Source organism: Schistocerca piceifrons, chromosome 11 (assembly GCF_021461385.2).
Source record: "Schistocerca piceifrons isolate TAMUIC-IGC-003096 chromosome 11, iqSchPice1.1, whole genome shotgun sequence".
Classification (NCBI taxonomy): domain Eukaryota; kingdom Metazoa; phylum Arthropoda; class Insecta; order Orthoptera; family Acrididae; genus Schistocerca; species Schistocerca piceifrons.
The window spans coordinates 40,950,889-40,969,827 of NC_060148.1; the positions used below are offsets into that span (position 1 = coordinate 40,950,889).

At 42.0% G+C, this 18,939-nt stretch overlaps 1 protein-coding gene across 1 annotated transcript in view; it reads right to left on the reverse strand.

Moving 5' to 3' along the window:
- LOC124719645 overlaps positions 1–18,599 on the reverse strand; it is a 57,801-nt gene extending 39,202 nt beyond the window's left edge. Inside the window, exons 1-2 of the mRNA XM_047244859.1 lie at positions 18,227–18,599; positions 17,705–17,850 (exon numbers count right to left, since the gene is read on the reverse strand). Of these exons, the coding sequence (XP_047100815.1) occupies positions 17,705–17,850; positions 18,227–18,599 (519 nt within the window). The remainder of the gene's footprint in view (positions 1–17,704; positions 17,851–18,226) is intronic.
- Between the last annotated feature and the right edge of the window lie 340 nt (positions 18,600–18,939).

An 18,939-nucleotide genomic window follows, 5' to 3' on the forward strand; every position in this document is an offset into this window, starting at 1 on the left:
TTCCATCAGGACGAGTGGACGGAAGTCGGAAGGTGCGAGATCTGGGCTGTAGGACGGACGAGGAAGAACAGGCCGATGGAGTCTCGTGAGCTCCTTTCAGATGTGCAGAATTGTTAGAGGCACTGCATTGTCATGGAGAAGGAGAAGTTATATAAAATATTTTCAGACTTCTCGCCACGTCAATTCATCTTAAAAACCCTGAGCTATCAACGATTTCCTCCATTGTCTTCGTCAGGAGCAACTGTCTACCAAACTGGTGCTACAGTGGCCTTATATAGTCCATAGACAGCTCCTGATTAGTCGGTAATTATGTAATGCTGTTTAAGACGGTGTCAATGTCCGCGCTGGTGGTACCACTGCTCTCACGAATGGTGTAAACATTGCAAAGAATATCTCCGGCTCTTTTTTGCAGCGAGCACTTCCTTCCGTGAACTGCTAAGATCGCATCTGCTGTCACAGTTGAAGATCTCACACATTCTTATTTCTGCAGTCTCTTTAATTACAGAATCCCAGAACATAGGAGCCTGGGATAAAACTTTTGTTTAGTCGAACAGTATTGTGTGTTTATTTGTGAGGCTGTGCTCAGCAACTACAGATTTCTCCAGTTTTCGATTTGTAATACGCTGCCGAGGTTCTGCACGGGGTCTGAAATGGTGCAGATATACCGACTGACATATCTGAGTCTGCACTCACAAGGGATGTTATAAATCCCACGAATTCTGAAGCAAAGACTATCCTTAACAGGACATAGTATCTCCCTTATTTTCTTAGAAGGTCAGAAAATAGATCTTGTACGTCGTCTTCGTGGGACTCTGCCTATTTTGCTGAATGTAGTGCTGCAAAAAGGAAGGAATGCAATCAGTGGCTTTGCAGTGGCCCGGTGTAATGTTAAGCTCTCTCTATACAGCTTAAGCCTTTTCGTGGACTTACTTGTTGAAGAATGCCGGTTCTGCTTTCTTGCAGCGCCGATGTCTTCTGCTAGCACCGAACACTTCCCCGAAGATTTCACTGCTAGGAAGGGGAAATTTTCACTCTCTCGCTCTCTCTCTCCTTATTTAAAAAGTACGCTATCTTGGAATACCATTCAATGCACCAGAACATATTTATTTCCACTTTATACAAAAAAACTACTAAACTTTATGACGTAAGCCCACACATTACCGGGCACCCATAATCAGTTAATTACACTTTTTGAACACAATTAATACATAAGCTTTTATCGTGGCTGACTATCCACGTCCAGTCCACGTACTCTCGACAGCAGTTTGACGTCTAATAAACAGTCACTATTTCGAGTCTCTCCATTTGTTTTTTAACAATACAATGCTACATTACGCTTTGCAGTCGGGCACGGAGCTTCCGGGCCGTATTTGCTTATTCTTGGCGGGTCGCGCTGAACACTTGTCAGTGCCGACGAATTATCTCCCTTCCACTTTCGCCTGCACAAACAACAAATGGGTGCAGTATCCCGTGCTCATCCTTATGCCCTGCTTTAAAATAACGCGTGTTCAAATGGCTGGAACACAAGTGTCTCCAGACTTTCGTAACATTCTGGGGGCACTACAGCTTGTCATGCTAATGTTTGGCATTTTCATGTTTCCTTTATTTTTTCTAACTTCATATCATATGACTTGTAGCCATTCTTTCAGAACACATACTTTATATGATTAATTTTGGAATCCAAGTGGTCCTCATTAGAAACAGCTTTTGCTCCATGTACCACTGTATTTAAAACTGCTCTCTTCTGGACTGGATGCTGAAAATTCTGCCTGTGAAGATATAAAGGAGTGTGCTTCGACTTCCAGTACGTTAAGTGGCTGAGATTTCCATCTGATATTCTTTGAACCAAAACATCCAAAATAGCAGCCTTCCTTCTTTCTCTTTCTTGATAGTCAACTGGACATTTGGATGGATACTGTTCATATATTGATGGAAGTGCTCTAGAAACTTCTATGCTGTGTGGCCAGACCATAAACATGATGTCAACATAACGACTCAATGAAGATGTACAAAGGGGAGACAAATTTAATGCATATTCCTCAAAACACTCTATACAATGGAGAGTCTATAGCCATTCTGTTCATTATTCATAAAATTTACTCACATAGAAGAAGTAGGTGGTCTTCATAACACAGTGTAACAATTTTATTATTTCAGGAGGAAAACGCTCTACCAACAGTTCAATGTGTCCTCCACAGGTACTTTTGTAAATAGTGAGACCACATCCAGGCTGACTAAAATATTGTTTGGGCCAAAACTGGTCTGTTTAATTTTCTTAATGAACGTTCAAGATTTTCTGGTGTGATGTTTACAGTTGCCAACTATCAGAGTCATCAACTAAGTTAAATAAACACATCAAAAAGCGTTTAACATCACCTCAATTCTGAGAGTCCCAGAACCTGTACAGAAAATTGGAATAGAGATCAACGTAAACATCATTTTTGCCCTTTTTATTGCTCACAAGAACCACGCATTGCATATTGTACCACCATATAGCGAGACCTTCAGATGTGGTGGTCCAGATTGCTGTACACACCGGTACCTCTAATACCTAGTAGCACGTCCTCTTGCATTGATGCATGCCTGCATTGCTCGTTGGTTACTCTCCACAAGTTCATTAAGGCACTGTTGGTTCAGATTGTCCCAGTCCTCAACAGCAATTCGGCGTAGATCCCTCAGACTGGTTGGTGGGTCATGTCGTCCATATACAGTTGGTGAGTCATGTCGTCCATAAACAGCCCTTTTCAATCTATCCCAGGCATGTTCGATAGGGTTCATTTCTGGAGAACATGCCTGCCACTCTAGTCGAGCGATGTCGTTATTCTGAAGGAAGTCATTCACAAGTTGTGCATGATGGGGAGGTGAATTGTCATCCACGAAGACGAATGCCTCGCCAATATGCTGTCAATATGGTTGCACTGTCGGTCAGAGGATGGCATTCACATATCATAGAGCCATTACAGCACCTTCCATGACCACCAGTGGCGTACGTTGGCCCCACATAATGCCACCATAAAACCTTTACCTTGCTGCACTCGCTGGACATTGTGTCTAAGGCGTTCAGCCTGACCGGGTTTTCTAGAAACACGTCTCCGACGATTGTCTGGTTGAAGGCATATGCGACACTCATCGTGAAGAGAACATGATGCCAATCCTGAGCGATTCATTCGGCATGTTGTGATTGCAAAGATGGACCTCACCGTGGATGTCGGGAGTGAAGTTGCGCATCGTGCAGCCTATTGTGCACAGTTTGAGTTGTAACACGCCGTCTTGTGGCTGCACGAAAAGCATTATTCAATATGGTGGCATTGCTGTTAGGGTTCCTCCGAGCCACAATCCGTAGGTAGCGGTCATCCACTGCAGTAGTAGCCCTCAGGCAGCCTGAGCGAGTTATGTTATCGACAGTTCCTGTCTCTGTATTTCCTCCATGTCCGAACAACATTTCTTTGGTGCACTCTGAGACGTCTGGACACTTCCCTTGTTTAGAGCCCTTCCTGGCACAAAGTAACAATGTGGACATGATCAAACCATGGTATTGACCATCAAGGCACGGTTGAACTACACATAACATGAGCCGTGTACCTCCTTCCTGATGGAATGACTGGAACTGATCGGCTGTCAGACCCCCTCCGTCTAATATGCGCTGCTCGTGCATGGTTGTTTACATCTCTGGGCGGGTTTAGTGACATCTCTGAACAGTCAAAGGGACCGCGTCTGTGATACAATATCCACAGTCAACATCCATCTTCAGGAGTTCTGGGAACCAAGGTGATGCAAAATGTTTTTTGATGTGTGTATATGGCCAGTTGGCCTGAATGGAATACCTTCCTTGTGGACTTTAGGTAATCCATAGAGCCTAGGTTGTTTAGGAGCTCAGGCTCCTCTGGTAGACCAGAATTCTTCAGGAGCTCCACCGTTTTTCTGCTGTATGATGGAACCAGGTCCCATTTTGGGCAGATGGGTGTGATATCTTCCAACAATGATCCCACAGTGCTGCAATATTCAGCAGTATTAAGAACGACGGAAATTCAGTGTACATCTCGGCCCCTCAGTGTACTGCAAGCTGATGCATACTGATTTATACCTGAGCCTCCAGAGTTTTCACTGTGCAGTCCAGGAGAGATCAGTTCTAAATACACTGGTACACAGAGCAAACAACTGTTTCTGATGAGGACCACTTGGATTCCGAAATTAACCATCTGGAGTACATGTTCTGAAAGAACAAAACACTCGTTTGACCTATACTTGAGTATTGCTCATCAGTGTGGGATCCTGTAACACCTCCGTTTATTTATCCCGACCTGATCTGATCTGGTCGAATAGCAACCCAATAATTATTATTAATGTGACTGTGTACCTAATGGGGCTGGCAATTGGAATTGACTGCTACGGAAGTTGTTACTTTCCAGTTCGTCCATCTCAATACTGTAATAATGAAATCTCTGGTAACAAGAAAAACACCAACACAGTTTCACTAATTACGAATCTATATTCGTCTCAAAAAACACAAAAAGGAGGAGACAGCCACTGCCTTCGTCATACATATCTAATTACGGGTAATCTCAGCACAGGCTTCTTCATTTTTCATTATCATCACACGTTAATCCAACACTGCAATTCAACACTGCCATCCAAAGAGATGCCGGCGCGGTAGACACGAAACCAAAATATCGGCCCTAGAATATCACTAATCACTCTCGTAATTATACTTCTTCACTTTCCCGGTATTACTTCTAGTACAAAGGGGTCTAACCACGGCGATGGCAACTCCCTTTGTCATTAAAGCCTTGCATTACAACAACGACCTCCACACATCTCTACCCGCAACATGGCACTCGCTCAACTCCACACTCGTTCTCGCAACACGACACGATCGATTGTTCACCCTATCGACCTGTGCCGAGTGCAAATTTATAGTAAGGGCCTACGGACCCCTTACAATCCGTACCAGATCGGGTTGACAGAAGAGATAGAGAAGATCCAAAGAAGAGCGGCGCGTTTCCTCACAGGGTTATTTGGTAACCGTGATAGCGTTACAGAGATGTTTAGCAAACTTGAGTGGCAGACTCTGCAAGAGAAGTGCTCTGCATCGCGGTGTAGCTTGCGCGCCAGGTTTCGAGAGGGTGCATTTCTGGATGAGGTATCGAGTATGTTGCTTCACCCTACTTATACCTCCCGAGGAGATCACGAATGTAAAATTAGAGAGATTCGAGCGCACACGGTGGCTTTCAGACAGTCGTTCTTCCCGCGAACCGTACGCGACTGGAACAGAAAAGGGAGGTAATGACAGTGGAACGTAAAGTGCCCTCCGCCACACACCGTTGGGTGGCTTGCGGAGTATAAATGTAGGTGTAGATGTACATGTAGATCACATGATGTGATGTCAGAAACAGAAAAGGAAAAAAGAAAATGTCGAACCTTCACATAATGAGGCACTGATTGCATTCTTTCATTTCTGCAGCGCTACATCCAGGGAAACAGGCCGAGTCCCAGGAAGACGAGGCATATGTGGTATTTTCTGACCTACTAAGAAAATAAATGAGATGCTATGCCCTGTTAAGAACAGTCTCGGCCTGAGGATCTCTGGTGTTTGCAACATGCCTTGGGAGTGTAGAAACAATTACATCAATCAGTCCATCCACACCATTTCCGACAGCTGTGCAAAACATCAGTGCTATACTAAAAATTGAGTACCGCAGAAATCTGCTGCTGCTGAGCACAGCCTCATGAACGGACACAGAATACTGTTTGACTAAACAAAAGTTTTGTTCCAGGCTCTCACATACTGGGATTTTTTAATTAAAGAGGCTGTATAAATAAGAGTATGTGAGAAGATATTCAACTGTGATAGCAGATATAATCTTAGTGGTGCACAGAAGTGAGCTCTTGATGCAGAAAAGAGGAAGAGATGTTTGTCACAATGTTTATGCTATGACGGGATTTGTGGCGCCACCAGCACATATGTTGACACCGTCTGCGAGAGCGTTACACAATTACTGACCGATCGGAAGCTGTCTGTGCACTATACGAGGCCACCACAGCAACAGTTTTGACATAAATTGATCCTGACAAAGATGATGGAGGTAATTAACAAAACCTTGAGGTTTTCTCCTGAACTGAAGTGGCAAGATGTCTGAGAATGTTTTATACAACAGTGCCGTTGTGGGAGACTTCACTCCTGAGGAGAAGCTCACTTGCATTTTTGTGGCAAAGAGCACGCTGAAGTCATTGCTTCAAATTCTTGGGGAAGTACAGGTCAGTGTGACCTTGTTGCAATGATGACAGACACCATGTCCAATGACATTCCGTGCTTTTGGTCACTGTCAGGGCTCTGTAGACATCCTTCGAGTGCCTATGAATATCTGCAGTACTCTGATTTTCCACCAAAAGAAACTCAGTGATAGCTCTTGTAGCAAAGGAAGCTGGGACCCCATTTCCATTTTTTTTTTCATTATTTGCCTCTTTAAATGGTATTTCTTTGCTTTCTTAATTATCATTAGTATTAGTTAGAGATGTGCCATATGATAAAGCTGTCATTCTGTAAATAAGATCAGGTTCAACTTTGCTAAATTACATTAGCCAGTGTAATTTCCTGATTAACTTGAACCATTTCAAGTAAGTAGTTTTGCTGAACCTCAGTTCAATTAACTAACAATAATTATTTCCTGTTCTAGTGACATCGTTGACATGTAAACAGATGTAACTACTATATTACTGATAAAGTTGTCTCCCCCCCCCCCCCCCCCCCTCGTAGCTGAGTGATCAGTGCAACAGAATGTCAATCCTAAGGGCTCGGGTTCAATTCCTGGCTGGGTTGGAGATTTTCTCCGGTCAGGGACTGGGTGTTGTGTTGTCCTAATCATCGTCATTTCATCCCCATCGACGCGCAAGTTGCCAAAGTGGCGTCAAATCGAAACACTTGCACCTGGCGAACGGTCTACCCGACCGGAGGCTCTAATCACACGACACTTACTTTACTGATAAAGTTAGGAAAATAGCCCCTAGAAATCCTTAAAATATTCATGTATCTAATTTCTAAAACACGGTAGGATCATCATCACTTACTTAGTATCTGAGTAATTAACATTTTTATGTACAGTGTTGTTTATTTAGCTATTTTTGCAGTTTTGTCATCAAGAAGGCTTATTTCAGTCAAAACTATTATTGTAAGATAAAGTTCAGACCAAAACCAATTTTTCTGCACTGTTCAATTAATCTAAGATGTTAAACTCTAATTGCAATTTTCAAAATTTCATATTTAACAATGTCAAACTTTAGTAACCATCTTTGCACAAGCACTGTGCCTGAAGTCATTTTAAGTCAGACTGTTCCAACATTTTGGTACTGGCACCCACGTTTTTTGTCGAAACAGCCAAAATGTACTTGTGCAATAATGTGTCTAACTTAATATGAAACTGGACTGTGAATTAAAACTGTTAATAACATATGCGGATTTACTTGAATATGAAAGACAGTCAGTGCCTAGATTCCAAGTGTGGAACCCACATCAGTCTGAACTGTAATAATGTAACGGTGCAATGATGTGTTGTCATGAATAGGAAGACATACAGTGAAGTAGGACAACTAACAATGATCACTGATTAACTTTAGTATAAAAGTGCCACAAGTGTTGTTCATTTGAGTGAGAATGTTATTGGTTGGTTAGGTTATACTGCACAGTGGCTATCGTCATGTAGTTAGAAGATGCAGTATGTGCATACCTGGTAAATGAGACTTAATTATGTAATTAAGACATGGACAGGTCATAACTAATTTAGTGTGGAGGGTCTCATGTTTATGGAATTAAACCTGTGAAACCAAATGTGTATTTGTTGACCACATCACTGGGTATACACAGTACTGTACGCACCCAGCTACAGCTAATTTCTTGCTGTGATCGCTGCCACTGAGGAAATACAACCTGATGTATGACCAGATATGTGACATTCTCTGCTTGGAATGAGTCTCTGTTCAGATGCCATTTTGAAGGCTACGTGTAGCACCACTGCCTATGGAAACTTCATGAAACTACAGGAGCTGAAATGGGAATATTCCACAATGTCCCACAACAAATTCTGCAGTCCAGAATGAGATTTTCACTCTGCAGCAGAGTGTGCACTGATATGGAACTTCCTGGCAGATTAAAACTGTGTGCTGGACCAAGACTCGAGTCTCGGTCCGGCACACAGTTTTAATCTCCCAGGAAGTTTCAAATTCTGCAGTTTTTCAACCAAACTTGGCCAAGGAAAAAAATGTGTTGCATTACTTATTGAAGACTTCTCATATGTTTGTTACAGATGTGGGAAAACAAGTTGTATTAGGGCACAAGGTTAAGCAAAATTATCACAGAAACATAGAAGTAAGAATTCCATAATTGTATTGACTAATTTACAAGAAACAAATGGGAGTAAAGACAGTTTTTCCTTTTTCCAATGACAAAGTGGAGTGGTTTTTTACATGCAGGGGTAATGCAACATTTAGTTAGTAGGAAGTACAGTACTGGGGGTAGTAGTTATGTATAATAACAACTAACAGGTCATACGATTCCATACAAATATATTTTATTGTCCTACAAGGTACAAAGCATGTTGTCACAAACATCAATTAGAGCCAACTAATTGAAGGTCCAGATAGGTTATCTGAGCTAACTCACGGCAGAGATATTGTTCCAGGCAACTCCACAGAGTTACGTCCCCACAAGTTAATGAATCTGTTCCTCTGATGAATGTAAGAGAACTGGAAAAATCCAGTAAGAATTACAGTTAGCAAAAGTGATATATTTTTGTTTGTCAAAAAGGTCTGAGCAGTTGATTTGTTTATTTTATTTATTTATTCATCCATAGACCATTCAGAACAGCATCAGACACACCAGATAAACAACAGAAGTAGAATGTAACATCAAACAATGGAAAATCCAGGCTGGAATGTAACAATATTATAAAAGTGATAGTTGCTACTCACTGTATTGTGAAGTTGCTGAGCCACAGATAGACACAACAAAAAGACTGTCAGAAAATGAGCTTTCGGCCAGCAAGACCTTTATGGAAAATAGACAACATACATACACTCACTTACACAAACGCAGTTCACGCACACGACTACAGTCTCTGGCAGATGGCTTCAGCTGCCAGAGACTGGTCACATGTGTGTAAGTTGCTTTTGTGTGCATATGTGTGTGTGTGTGTGTGTGTGTGTGTGTGTGTGTGTGTGTGTGTGTGTGTGTGTGTGTTGTCTATTTTCAATAAACTCCTTGTTGGCCAAAAGGTCATTTTCTGACAGTCTTTTTGTTGTGTCTATCTGTGACTCAGGGTCTCTGCTATATTGTGAGCAGCAACTATCCTTTTCATAATACTGTAGAAATAATATGTACACATATAAAACAATAATGAAGTAAGATATAATTACATGGGGAGATGGCCCGAAGCTGGCCATGATTTAATCAAAGGAACCATCCCAGCATTCACCTTAGCAACAAGAGGAAACCATAGGAAACCTAAGTCAGAATGGTGGACAGGGAATAAAACCCTGGTCCTCCCAAATGTGAGTCCAGGACATTAAGACAGGAATAGCTACCTCACTCGGTACATGATTGGAAAGGGAATAACAAAATACATCATCTATGCTGTGCGGTGAAATACACAGAAGAAGTAAATCAATGAACAAAATATTTTGAAAATAAAAATGCTATTGAAAAAGTGAAAACACATGAACACATTACATAAGACTGCTGGAAACTGCAACACACACAATAAATAAGTTAATGATGTGTGTAAATTAAATGTTGATATAAAACACCCTTGTAAACATAAAAACACATATAATAACACTGGTGAAAAGTATAATGCATGAACACACAAAGACCTGCCAACGCTATATCCGCTACAACTAGGCTAGCACAGATCCATTGTCACCAAAGATCTATCCCATTTCATCTGAAACAGAGGAAACAAAAAACCAAAAGCAGAAACATTCTTTACGAAGACAAACACAGCACCAATGACACATCAGTTAATTGAATCTAAAGAATTCAACAATAAATAAGGGTCTAGTATTCCTGTAAGCTAACATATTCACTTACAGGGTGACAGTAATTGAACCATATGAAAAAAAAACATAAATTAATTACAAACTACAGCATGCACACACTTTATTCAACATGTAAACATCACTACAGATATTTGGATTTAGGTTACGACATGTTTGACTCTGCCCACCATTCTTGGCAATGATGTGACACGAGGAATTGCAAAATTCTGCACGACCGGCTGAAGTGTCGGAACATCAGTGCTGTCGATGACCACTCGAGTGGCTGTTTTCAGCTCAGCAGTGGTTTTGGTGTTATTTCTGTACACCTTGTCTTTAATATAGCCCTGCACAGAGTAGTCGTATGTGTTGAGATCAGGAGAACATGGCGGGCAACGAGGCCCATGCCAGTGGCCTCTGGGTACCCCAGAGCCAGAATGCGGTCCCCAAACTGCTCCTCCAGGACATCAAACACTGTCCTGCTTTGATGGGGCCGAGCTCCATCTTTCGTGAACGACATCTTGTCAAAATTGGGATCACTTTGGATAATGGGGATGAACTCATCTTTGAAAATATTCGCATACCATTCAGTAGTCACTGTGCCATCCATGACTGACATTGCACCGCACAGCTAGCTGTTGACAGTCAAGAGACTTCAAGTGCAGATTCTCAGTCTCCCAGATGCGCGAATTATGCTTATTGCACTATCGGTGGGAGGATGGCATTCACATATCATAGAGCCATTACGGCGCTTTCCATGACCACCAACGGGATACGTCAGCCCCACATAATGCCACCCCAAAACATCAGGGAACCTCCACCTTGCTGCACTCACTGGATAGTGTGTCTGAGGCGTTCAACCTGACCGGGTTGCCTCCAAACACCTCTCAGACGATTGTCCAGTTGAAGGCATATGCGACACTCATCGGTGAAGAGAACGTGATGCCAATCCTGAGTGGTCCATTCGGCATGTTGTTGGGCCCATCAGTATGGCACTACATGGTATCGTGGTTGCAAAGATGGACCTCGCCATGGGCACCGGGAGTGAAGTTGTGCATTATGCAGCCTAATGTGCACAGTTTGAGTTGTAACACAACATCTTGTGGCTGCACAAAAAGCATTATTCAACATGGTGGCATTGCTGTCAGCGTTTCTCTGAGCCATAATCGAGGTAGCGGTCGTCCACTGCCGTAGTAGCCCTCGGACAGCCTAAGCGAGGCACATCATCAAGAGTTCCTGTCTCTCTGTATCTCCTCCACGTCCGAGCAACATTGCTTCGGTTCACTCCAAGGAGCCTAGATGCTTCCCTTGTCGAGAGCCCTTCTTGGCGCAAAGTAACAGTGCAGTCACGATTGAACCGTGGTATTGACTGTCTAGACATAGTTGAACTACGGACAACACGAGTCGTGTACCTCCTTCCTGGTGGAATGACTGGAACTGATCGGCCGTCGGACTCCCTTTGTCTAATAGGTGCTGCTCGTGCATGGTTGTTTACATCTTTGGGCCGGTTTAGTGACATCTCTGAACAGTCAAAGGGACTGTGTCTATGGTACAATATCCACAATCAACGTCTGTCTTCAGGAGTTCTGGGAACCAGGGTGATGCGAAACTTTTTTTGATGTGTGTAGTTTGTTTTCTTCACATTAAGAGTCAACCTATTGGCACTGAACCTTGAATACAAAGACTTAAGGACTTTATCAGTTGTAGTAGACAGAAATTTTTTAATGTCACTCATTATTACATTAGTGTAATGACATTAGCTGCAGTTTCTGAGTTTACATGTCATTTATTTATATAAGGGACAGTAGGGGGCCTGACACACAACCCTGAGGTACAGATATTTTGACTTTCCCTGCACCAGATACTAATCTGATTTCATGATTAGTATGAGCTAATATGAGCTCTACAGCCTATGATCTAAATGTGGGTGAAGCCACTTGTTTACTATTCCTTTTATCCCAATTTCTCCCATCTAGGCTAAAAGAATTTAATTACTACCCAGCTTTAGAAAGATCTAAATTAACTCCTACATCACTACTGTTGTCATCCAAGTTTCAAACTATTTCATTAGTCATTTCTGTGCTGCTTCCAGTTTGAAAGCCATCTGATTACTATTTGGCATACAGTGGTCATTGAAGTATTTGGCAATTCATTGTTTTATTAAACTCTCAATTACTTTAGAGAAGGCCAGGAGGAGAGAAATGAGTCAGTCATTTTCAGCATCATGCCTGTTTCCACACTTGAGTAAAGGTGTCACTTTTGATAGTTTTAATCTTTCAGTGAACGATAAATTAACATTGTGATCCAAGGGCTTTGCAATTTGTGAAGCAGCATGGATTATAAGTGATGCTGGCACAACATCAACACCAGCGGACATTTTCCATTTCAGACTTTTAACTGCCTTTACTGCTTCATGCTTATTAGTTGGAACTAACCTCATGCTGTATGATGGTGTGCAAAACCAAAGTTCATCCTGATTCGTGAATTTCAATTTAAGTGTTTGAGAAGCATTTATAAAGTAATCCTTTATGCAATTTGGAGGTCTTCTTTGCCAATATTGATATCATCAGAATTTGTAAGAGTAATTTTCTGCTCTTCATACATCATCTCTGTTTCATTTTTTTACAGTATCCCACACAGATTTTGATTTGTTGCCCAACAATCTTATTATGTTACCATTCTTGCAAACCCCTCTTTCGAAAGTTGTCAATCCTCTCACTTCTCTGTGTGTACATACTAGAAATCTGTAGTTTTGTTAGAAATAATCTGACAGATATAAATGAAAATTTTAATATCCGCCGGTATGGCACAGGACAAAAGAAAAAGCTTCATGACCAATCTGTAAGGACATTAGCCTACAAAACTTCCACAATAAACAGTAGAGCAGCGTACAGTTTTATTGGTCCTGGTAATCATATAGTACACAAATAATACATTCTGATGTAGGACAAGTCAATGTATAACAAAGTATAATATTAAATTTGCATTAATGTTATTATTTCTACATTAAATGATCACTGAGTTACAATATAAAAGCAAATATTGTACAAAAATAGAGAGTAGATATTTTAAAGCAGAAAGAGCATGTACTGTACTGGCAGATTAATATTTGTATTGCAGTAACATTTACATGGTAAATCATTAAAAAAACAGTGGTATACAAATTTACAGCAGTCTTCCACATATGTGAAAATCAAATCATCATTCACACTCTTTTGTAAAATCCTAAGGGCATTCTTATTAGATCATTGTTTCTATTCAGTAGCACAATTTTTTAGAACATTTGAGTTACAAGAGATTTCAAACAAAACAGTGCGGCTACTACAATAGTGAAAACTCTTTTGTGGATAAAGTTAAAATTTATGTATCAACAGAAATAATACTGTATTTTTGCACTGTTGTGTTGTATTGCTGTTTTGTTCTGTATCCTACATTCTGGAAAGATTTTTTAGATGAATACATAAATAAATATCTAAGTAGCTTTGACTTTGCAATTGCCTGATGATATATTTTCCTATAATTCTTAACATGTTCTATAGACTGCGGATCTTGTCATTTGAGAACTGCATTTTTAAAGTCCTACAGGAAATCTTAATGCATGACATAATCCAGGATCTAGATTCAGTGATCTGACCTGAATGGGATCTTGTCAGATTCTTAGGAAAACACATTTCAAAATTTGACAGTGAATACTGAAGAGAAATTATCATAAGCATTGTTAGTACTTGACTTTGAAAGCACTTCTAACTAGAATTCATTACTTACACAACAAACAAAACTAGCTCAATTTGCTGCAGAAACATTTCTTTTCTAAAAAAGAAATAAGGTCCTTTGTGTGACAGGTATAGCTGCAATTATAAGGATGAGAGCATAATGATCACATAGCCCTAACTCATATTAATAGTTTTGTCTCTGTGGTGTCAATATTTGAAATAATGTTTATAAAACTCTCCATTCTCTATGTTATTCTTGTGGCGCTATTTATAAGAGGAAACATGTTGAAGCTGTGCAGTGCATTTACAAATAGCTCCCTCTATGCAGATTCATGCATAATGTCTCTATTGAAGTCCCTATGGATAATTATAGTGGCTTCTCCATAAGAGACTACAGTTTATTAGTGACTGTCTATGTCCCCACTAGGTGCACTATAAACTGCTGTAATTATCATGTTACCCAGTTCCCCACACAGTAGAACAGCAGCAGCTCCAAAATACTTTTCAATGCTCAAAGTTTCTGTCTCATGCCTCCTTTTAAATTCCACATTCGATTTAATGAAAATACAAACTCCATTTTTGGCATCCTTCCTACAAAACTGTCTATGTATTCGCAATACATTATATTTGTCTATGTTAAGGGTCAGTTGCCACTCCCTGCACCAAGTGCCTATCCGCTGCAGATCTTCCTGCATTTCGCTGCAATTTTCTAATGCTGCAACTTCTCTGTATACTACAGCATCATCCGCAAAACGCCGCATGGAACTTCCGACACTATCTACTAGGTCATTTATAAATATTGTGAAAAGAAATGGTCCCACAACACTCCCCTTATCTTCCGCAAGGCGTTCGATACAATTCCGCACTGTCGCCTGATAAACAAAGTAAGAGCCTACGGAATATCAGACCAGCTGTGTGACTGGATTGAAGAGTTTTTAGCAAACAGAACACAGCATGTTGTTCTCAATGGAGAAATGTCTACAGACGTTAAAGTAACCTCTGGCATGCCACAGGGGAGTGTTATGGGACCATTGCTTTTCACAATATATATAAATGACCTAGTAGATAGTGTCGGAAGTTCCGTGCGGGTTTTCGCGGATGATGCTGTAGTATACAGAGAAATTGCAGCATTAGAAAATTGCAGCAAAATTCAGGAAGATCTGCAGCAGATAGGCACTTGGTGCAGGGAGTGGTAACTGACCCTTAACATAGACAAATGTAATGTATTGCGAATACATAGAAAGAAGGATCCTTTATTTTATGATTATATGATAGCAAAACAAACACTGGTAGCAGTTACTAGTGTGAAATATCTGGGAGTATGCGTACGGAACGATTTGAAGTGGAATGATGGTATAAAATTAATTGTTGGTAAGGCAGGTACCAGGTTGAGATTCATTGGGAGAGTCCTTAGAAAATGTAGTCCATCAACAAAGGAGGTGGCTTACAAAACACTCGTTCGACCTATACTCTAGTATTGCTCATCAGTGTGGGATCCATACCAGATCAGGTTGACGGAGGAGATAGAGAAGATCCAAAAAAGAACAGCGCGTTTCGTCACAGGGTTATTTGGTAAGCGTGATAGCGTTACGGAGATGTTTAGCAAACTCGAGTGGCAGACTCTGCAAGAGAGGCGCTCTGCATCGCGGTGTAGCTTGCTCGCCAGGTTTCGAGAGGGTGCATTTCTGGATGATGTATCGAATATATTGTTTCCCCCTACTTATACCTCCCGAGGAGATCATGAATGTAAAATTACAGAGATTTGAGTGCGCACGGAGGCTTTTCGGCAGTCGTTCTTCCCGTGAACTGTACGCAACTGGAACAGGAAAGGGAGGTAATGACAGTGGCACGTAAAGTGCCCTCTGCCACACACCATTGGGTGGCTTGCAGAGTGGAAATGTAGATGTAGATTAGCCAAGTTGTAGTGGTTGATGGTAGCACATTCCAGTCGTTGTCTATAGAACCTATAGGACCATTGTGGTTTCCCAAACACTTGGCACTTGAAGAATTTCCGTGCACAGTTTTCCCGATTGTTACTCTGTGAGGCATTATTTCTGAGCAGTGATGGCTTGAAGTCAGTTCTTCATTCTTTTAGTTCTTTGGAGAGCCATTAAATGGTTGTCCCTGCTTCCACCAAGTTTTATGTGACTTCTACATCTACATGGATACTCTGCAAATCACATTTAAGTGCCTGGCAGTGGGTTCATCGAACCGCCTTCACAGTAATTCTCCATTATTCCAATCTCGTATAGCGCGCGGAAAAAATGAACTCCTATACCTTTCCATATGAGCTCTAATTTCCCTTATTTTATTGTGGTGATCATTTCTCCCTCCCTATGTAGGTCGGTGTCAACAAAATATTTTCAAATTCAAAGGTGAAAGTTGATGATAGGAATTTCATGAGAAGATTGTGTCGCAACAAAAAATGCCTATCTTTTAATGATGTCCAGCCCAAATCCTGTATCATTTCTGTGACACTCTCTCTCCCATATATTGTGGTAATACAAAACGTGCGGCTTTTCTTTTAACTATTTTGATGTACTCCGTTAGTGCTATCTGGTAAGGATCCCACACCGTGCAGCAGTATCCTAGAAGAGGGCGGACAAGCATAGTGTAGGCAGTCTCCTTAGTACTCTATTACATTTTCCAAGTGATTTTCTGGATACTGAAAATGTCAGCAATAACGCAGCAATTAGCCTATTAACTTTGGAACTGTAACACGCAGCAAGTGTTCATTTCACAAGTGCAAAACATGGTAAGCCAAATAAATGCATAAAAACAATTACAGAAAGAGTTCAACAGTTTATAATGCATAAAAGATAGTCTAATAATGTTTTAAATTACACTTTTTATTCTTAATATGCACAGAAAACACATTACTAGTTTTCCAACATCAAAACATGTTAACCAACAAAACCTAAATGTATGCTGAGCCAGGTACTTACATTGCTGATATTATGATCTTCAATGCTTTCTTCATCGTTGGACAGATTATACTCACTGCCAGATTCTTCAAATAATATATTGGTATAATTAAGACCTTCAAAATTCAGTTGCATCCTCATTTTCCTTTGCCTTTTAGAGGAACAAATCCCACTTAATCCTACCATTGTGTCTGTGGGATACCAACGTATAAATTTTAAATAATGCAATTGTGGCTTACCAAAATGTATATTATTCTGCCATCTGTTGGGTTTTCAATGGAATGACATGATATCCTGCTGGCTCACTGCTTAAACAGTCTCAGGGTTATCATATCTCAATTTTTAACAAAATGTGGGTTACCATGTTTTTGCTCCCAACTCTTGATTTAATAAAGCAGCTACTACTAGCACATAATCAATTTTTTTCTACAAACAGTGCTTTCAACAGCAGGTGAAATTCTAAGGGTGGAGGGCACTTCACTGGCAATGGAGGATACTTCACCGTAGTGAAGGGAACTTCACTAGCAGCAGAGGACCCTTCAGCAGCAGTAGAGAGCACTTCATCAGTACTGTAGGTCACTTCACCAGCAGTGGAAGATCCTTCATCAGTAGCATAGGCACTTCACCAACAGCAGAGGATCCTGGCATTGGCAGCAGGAGGGCACTTCACTGGCAGCAGGGAGCGCTTTGCTGGCAGTGGGGGACTCTTCATTGGCACAGAGAACCCTGTATTGCCAATAGAGGACCCTGCATTAGCAGTGGAGGACATTTCACTGGCAGCACAGAGCACTTCACTGGCAGTCAAGGGCACTTCACTAGGAGTGTAGGGCACGCCACTGGCTGCAGAACACCCTGATCACCAATGGAGGGCACTTCATCCGCAGCATAAGCCATTCACTGGCAGTGGAGGGCACTTCACTGGCAGTGGAGGACACTACACCAGGAGCAGAGAGCACTTCACCAATAGTGTGGGGGACTTCACCAGCAGCAGAGGACATTTCACTTGCAGCAAAGGGCATTTTACCAGTAATGTAGGTCACTCACCAGCAGTGGAGGATCCTTCATCGGCAGTGCAGGGCACTTCACCTGCAGCAGAGAACCTTCGCCAGCAATAGAGTACTCTTGCATCAGAAGTGGAGGGAATTTCACCAGCAGGAGGGGGCACGTCACTGGTAGCAGAGGGAACTTCACTGGAGCAGAGGGCGCTTCACCAGTAGCTTAGGAAATTTCACCAACAGTGGAGGGCATTTCACTGGCAGTAGAGGATCCTCGCATTGGCACGGACGGAACTTCATCTGCAGCTCAGGGCATTCACCAGCAGTGGATGGCACTTCACTGACAGTGAAGGACCCTTCTATCAGCAGCAGAAGGCACTTCACTGACAGTGCAGGGTACTTCACTGGCACTGGAGAATTCTTCAAAATGGTTCAAATGGCTCTGAGCACTATGGGACTTAACATCTATGGTCATCAGTCCCCTAGAACTTAGAACTACTTAAACCTAACTAACCTAAGGACATCACACAACAGCCAGTCATCACGAGGCAGAGAAAGGATAATTCTTCACTGGTAGTGGAGGGGGCTTCACTGACAGCAAAGGACACTTCACCAGCAGCAGAAGACCCTTCACTTGCAGTGCAGGGAACTTCACTGGCAGCAGAGGACTCTGCACTGGCAGTGGAGGACCTTTGCATCAGAAGTGGAGTGTACTTCACCGGCAGCAGAGGACACTTCACTGGTAGTAGAGGGAACTTCACAGTAGCAGAGAGCACTTCACCAGCAACAGAGGACACTTCACCAGTAGCACAGGGCATTTCACTGACAGAGGAGGGCGCTTCACCAGCAGTAGAAGACCCTTGACTGGCAATGTAGGGCACTTCACCGGCAGCAGAGAACCCTGCACTGGCAGTGGAGGGCACTTCATCAGCAATGGAGGGCATTTCACTGGTAGTGGACAGCACTTTTCAGTAGAGGGCACTTCACCAGCAGGGGAAGGCACTTCGGCATCTACGGTGTGGGTACTTCACGGGCAACAGAGGTCCCTGCCTCAGCAGTGGAGGGCACTTCACTGGCAGCACCCTCCCCTGTCAGCTGAGGATCTTGTGCCAGCAGTCTGAGTTCGGACACCGGCAGCAGCAGAAGGAGATCCTTCGTGGCAGTTGTCGATCCAGCCATTTTAAACGCGACCTACTCCAACCAGAAGCAACGTTCAACTGCCGAACGACTGCGAGGAGAAAGCTAACGGTTCAAGGTTAACACTAGTGTTGACAACTTGCTCGC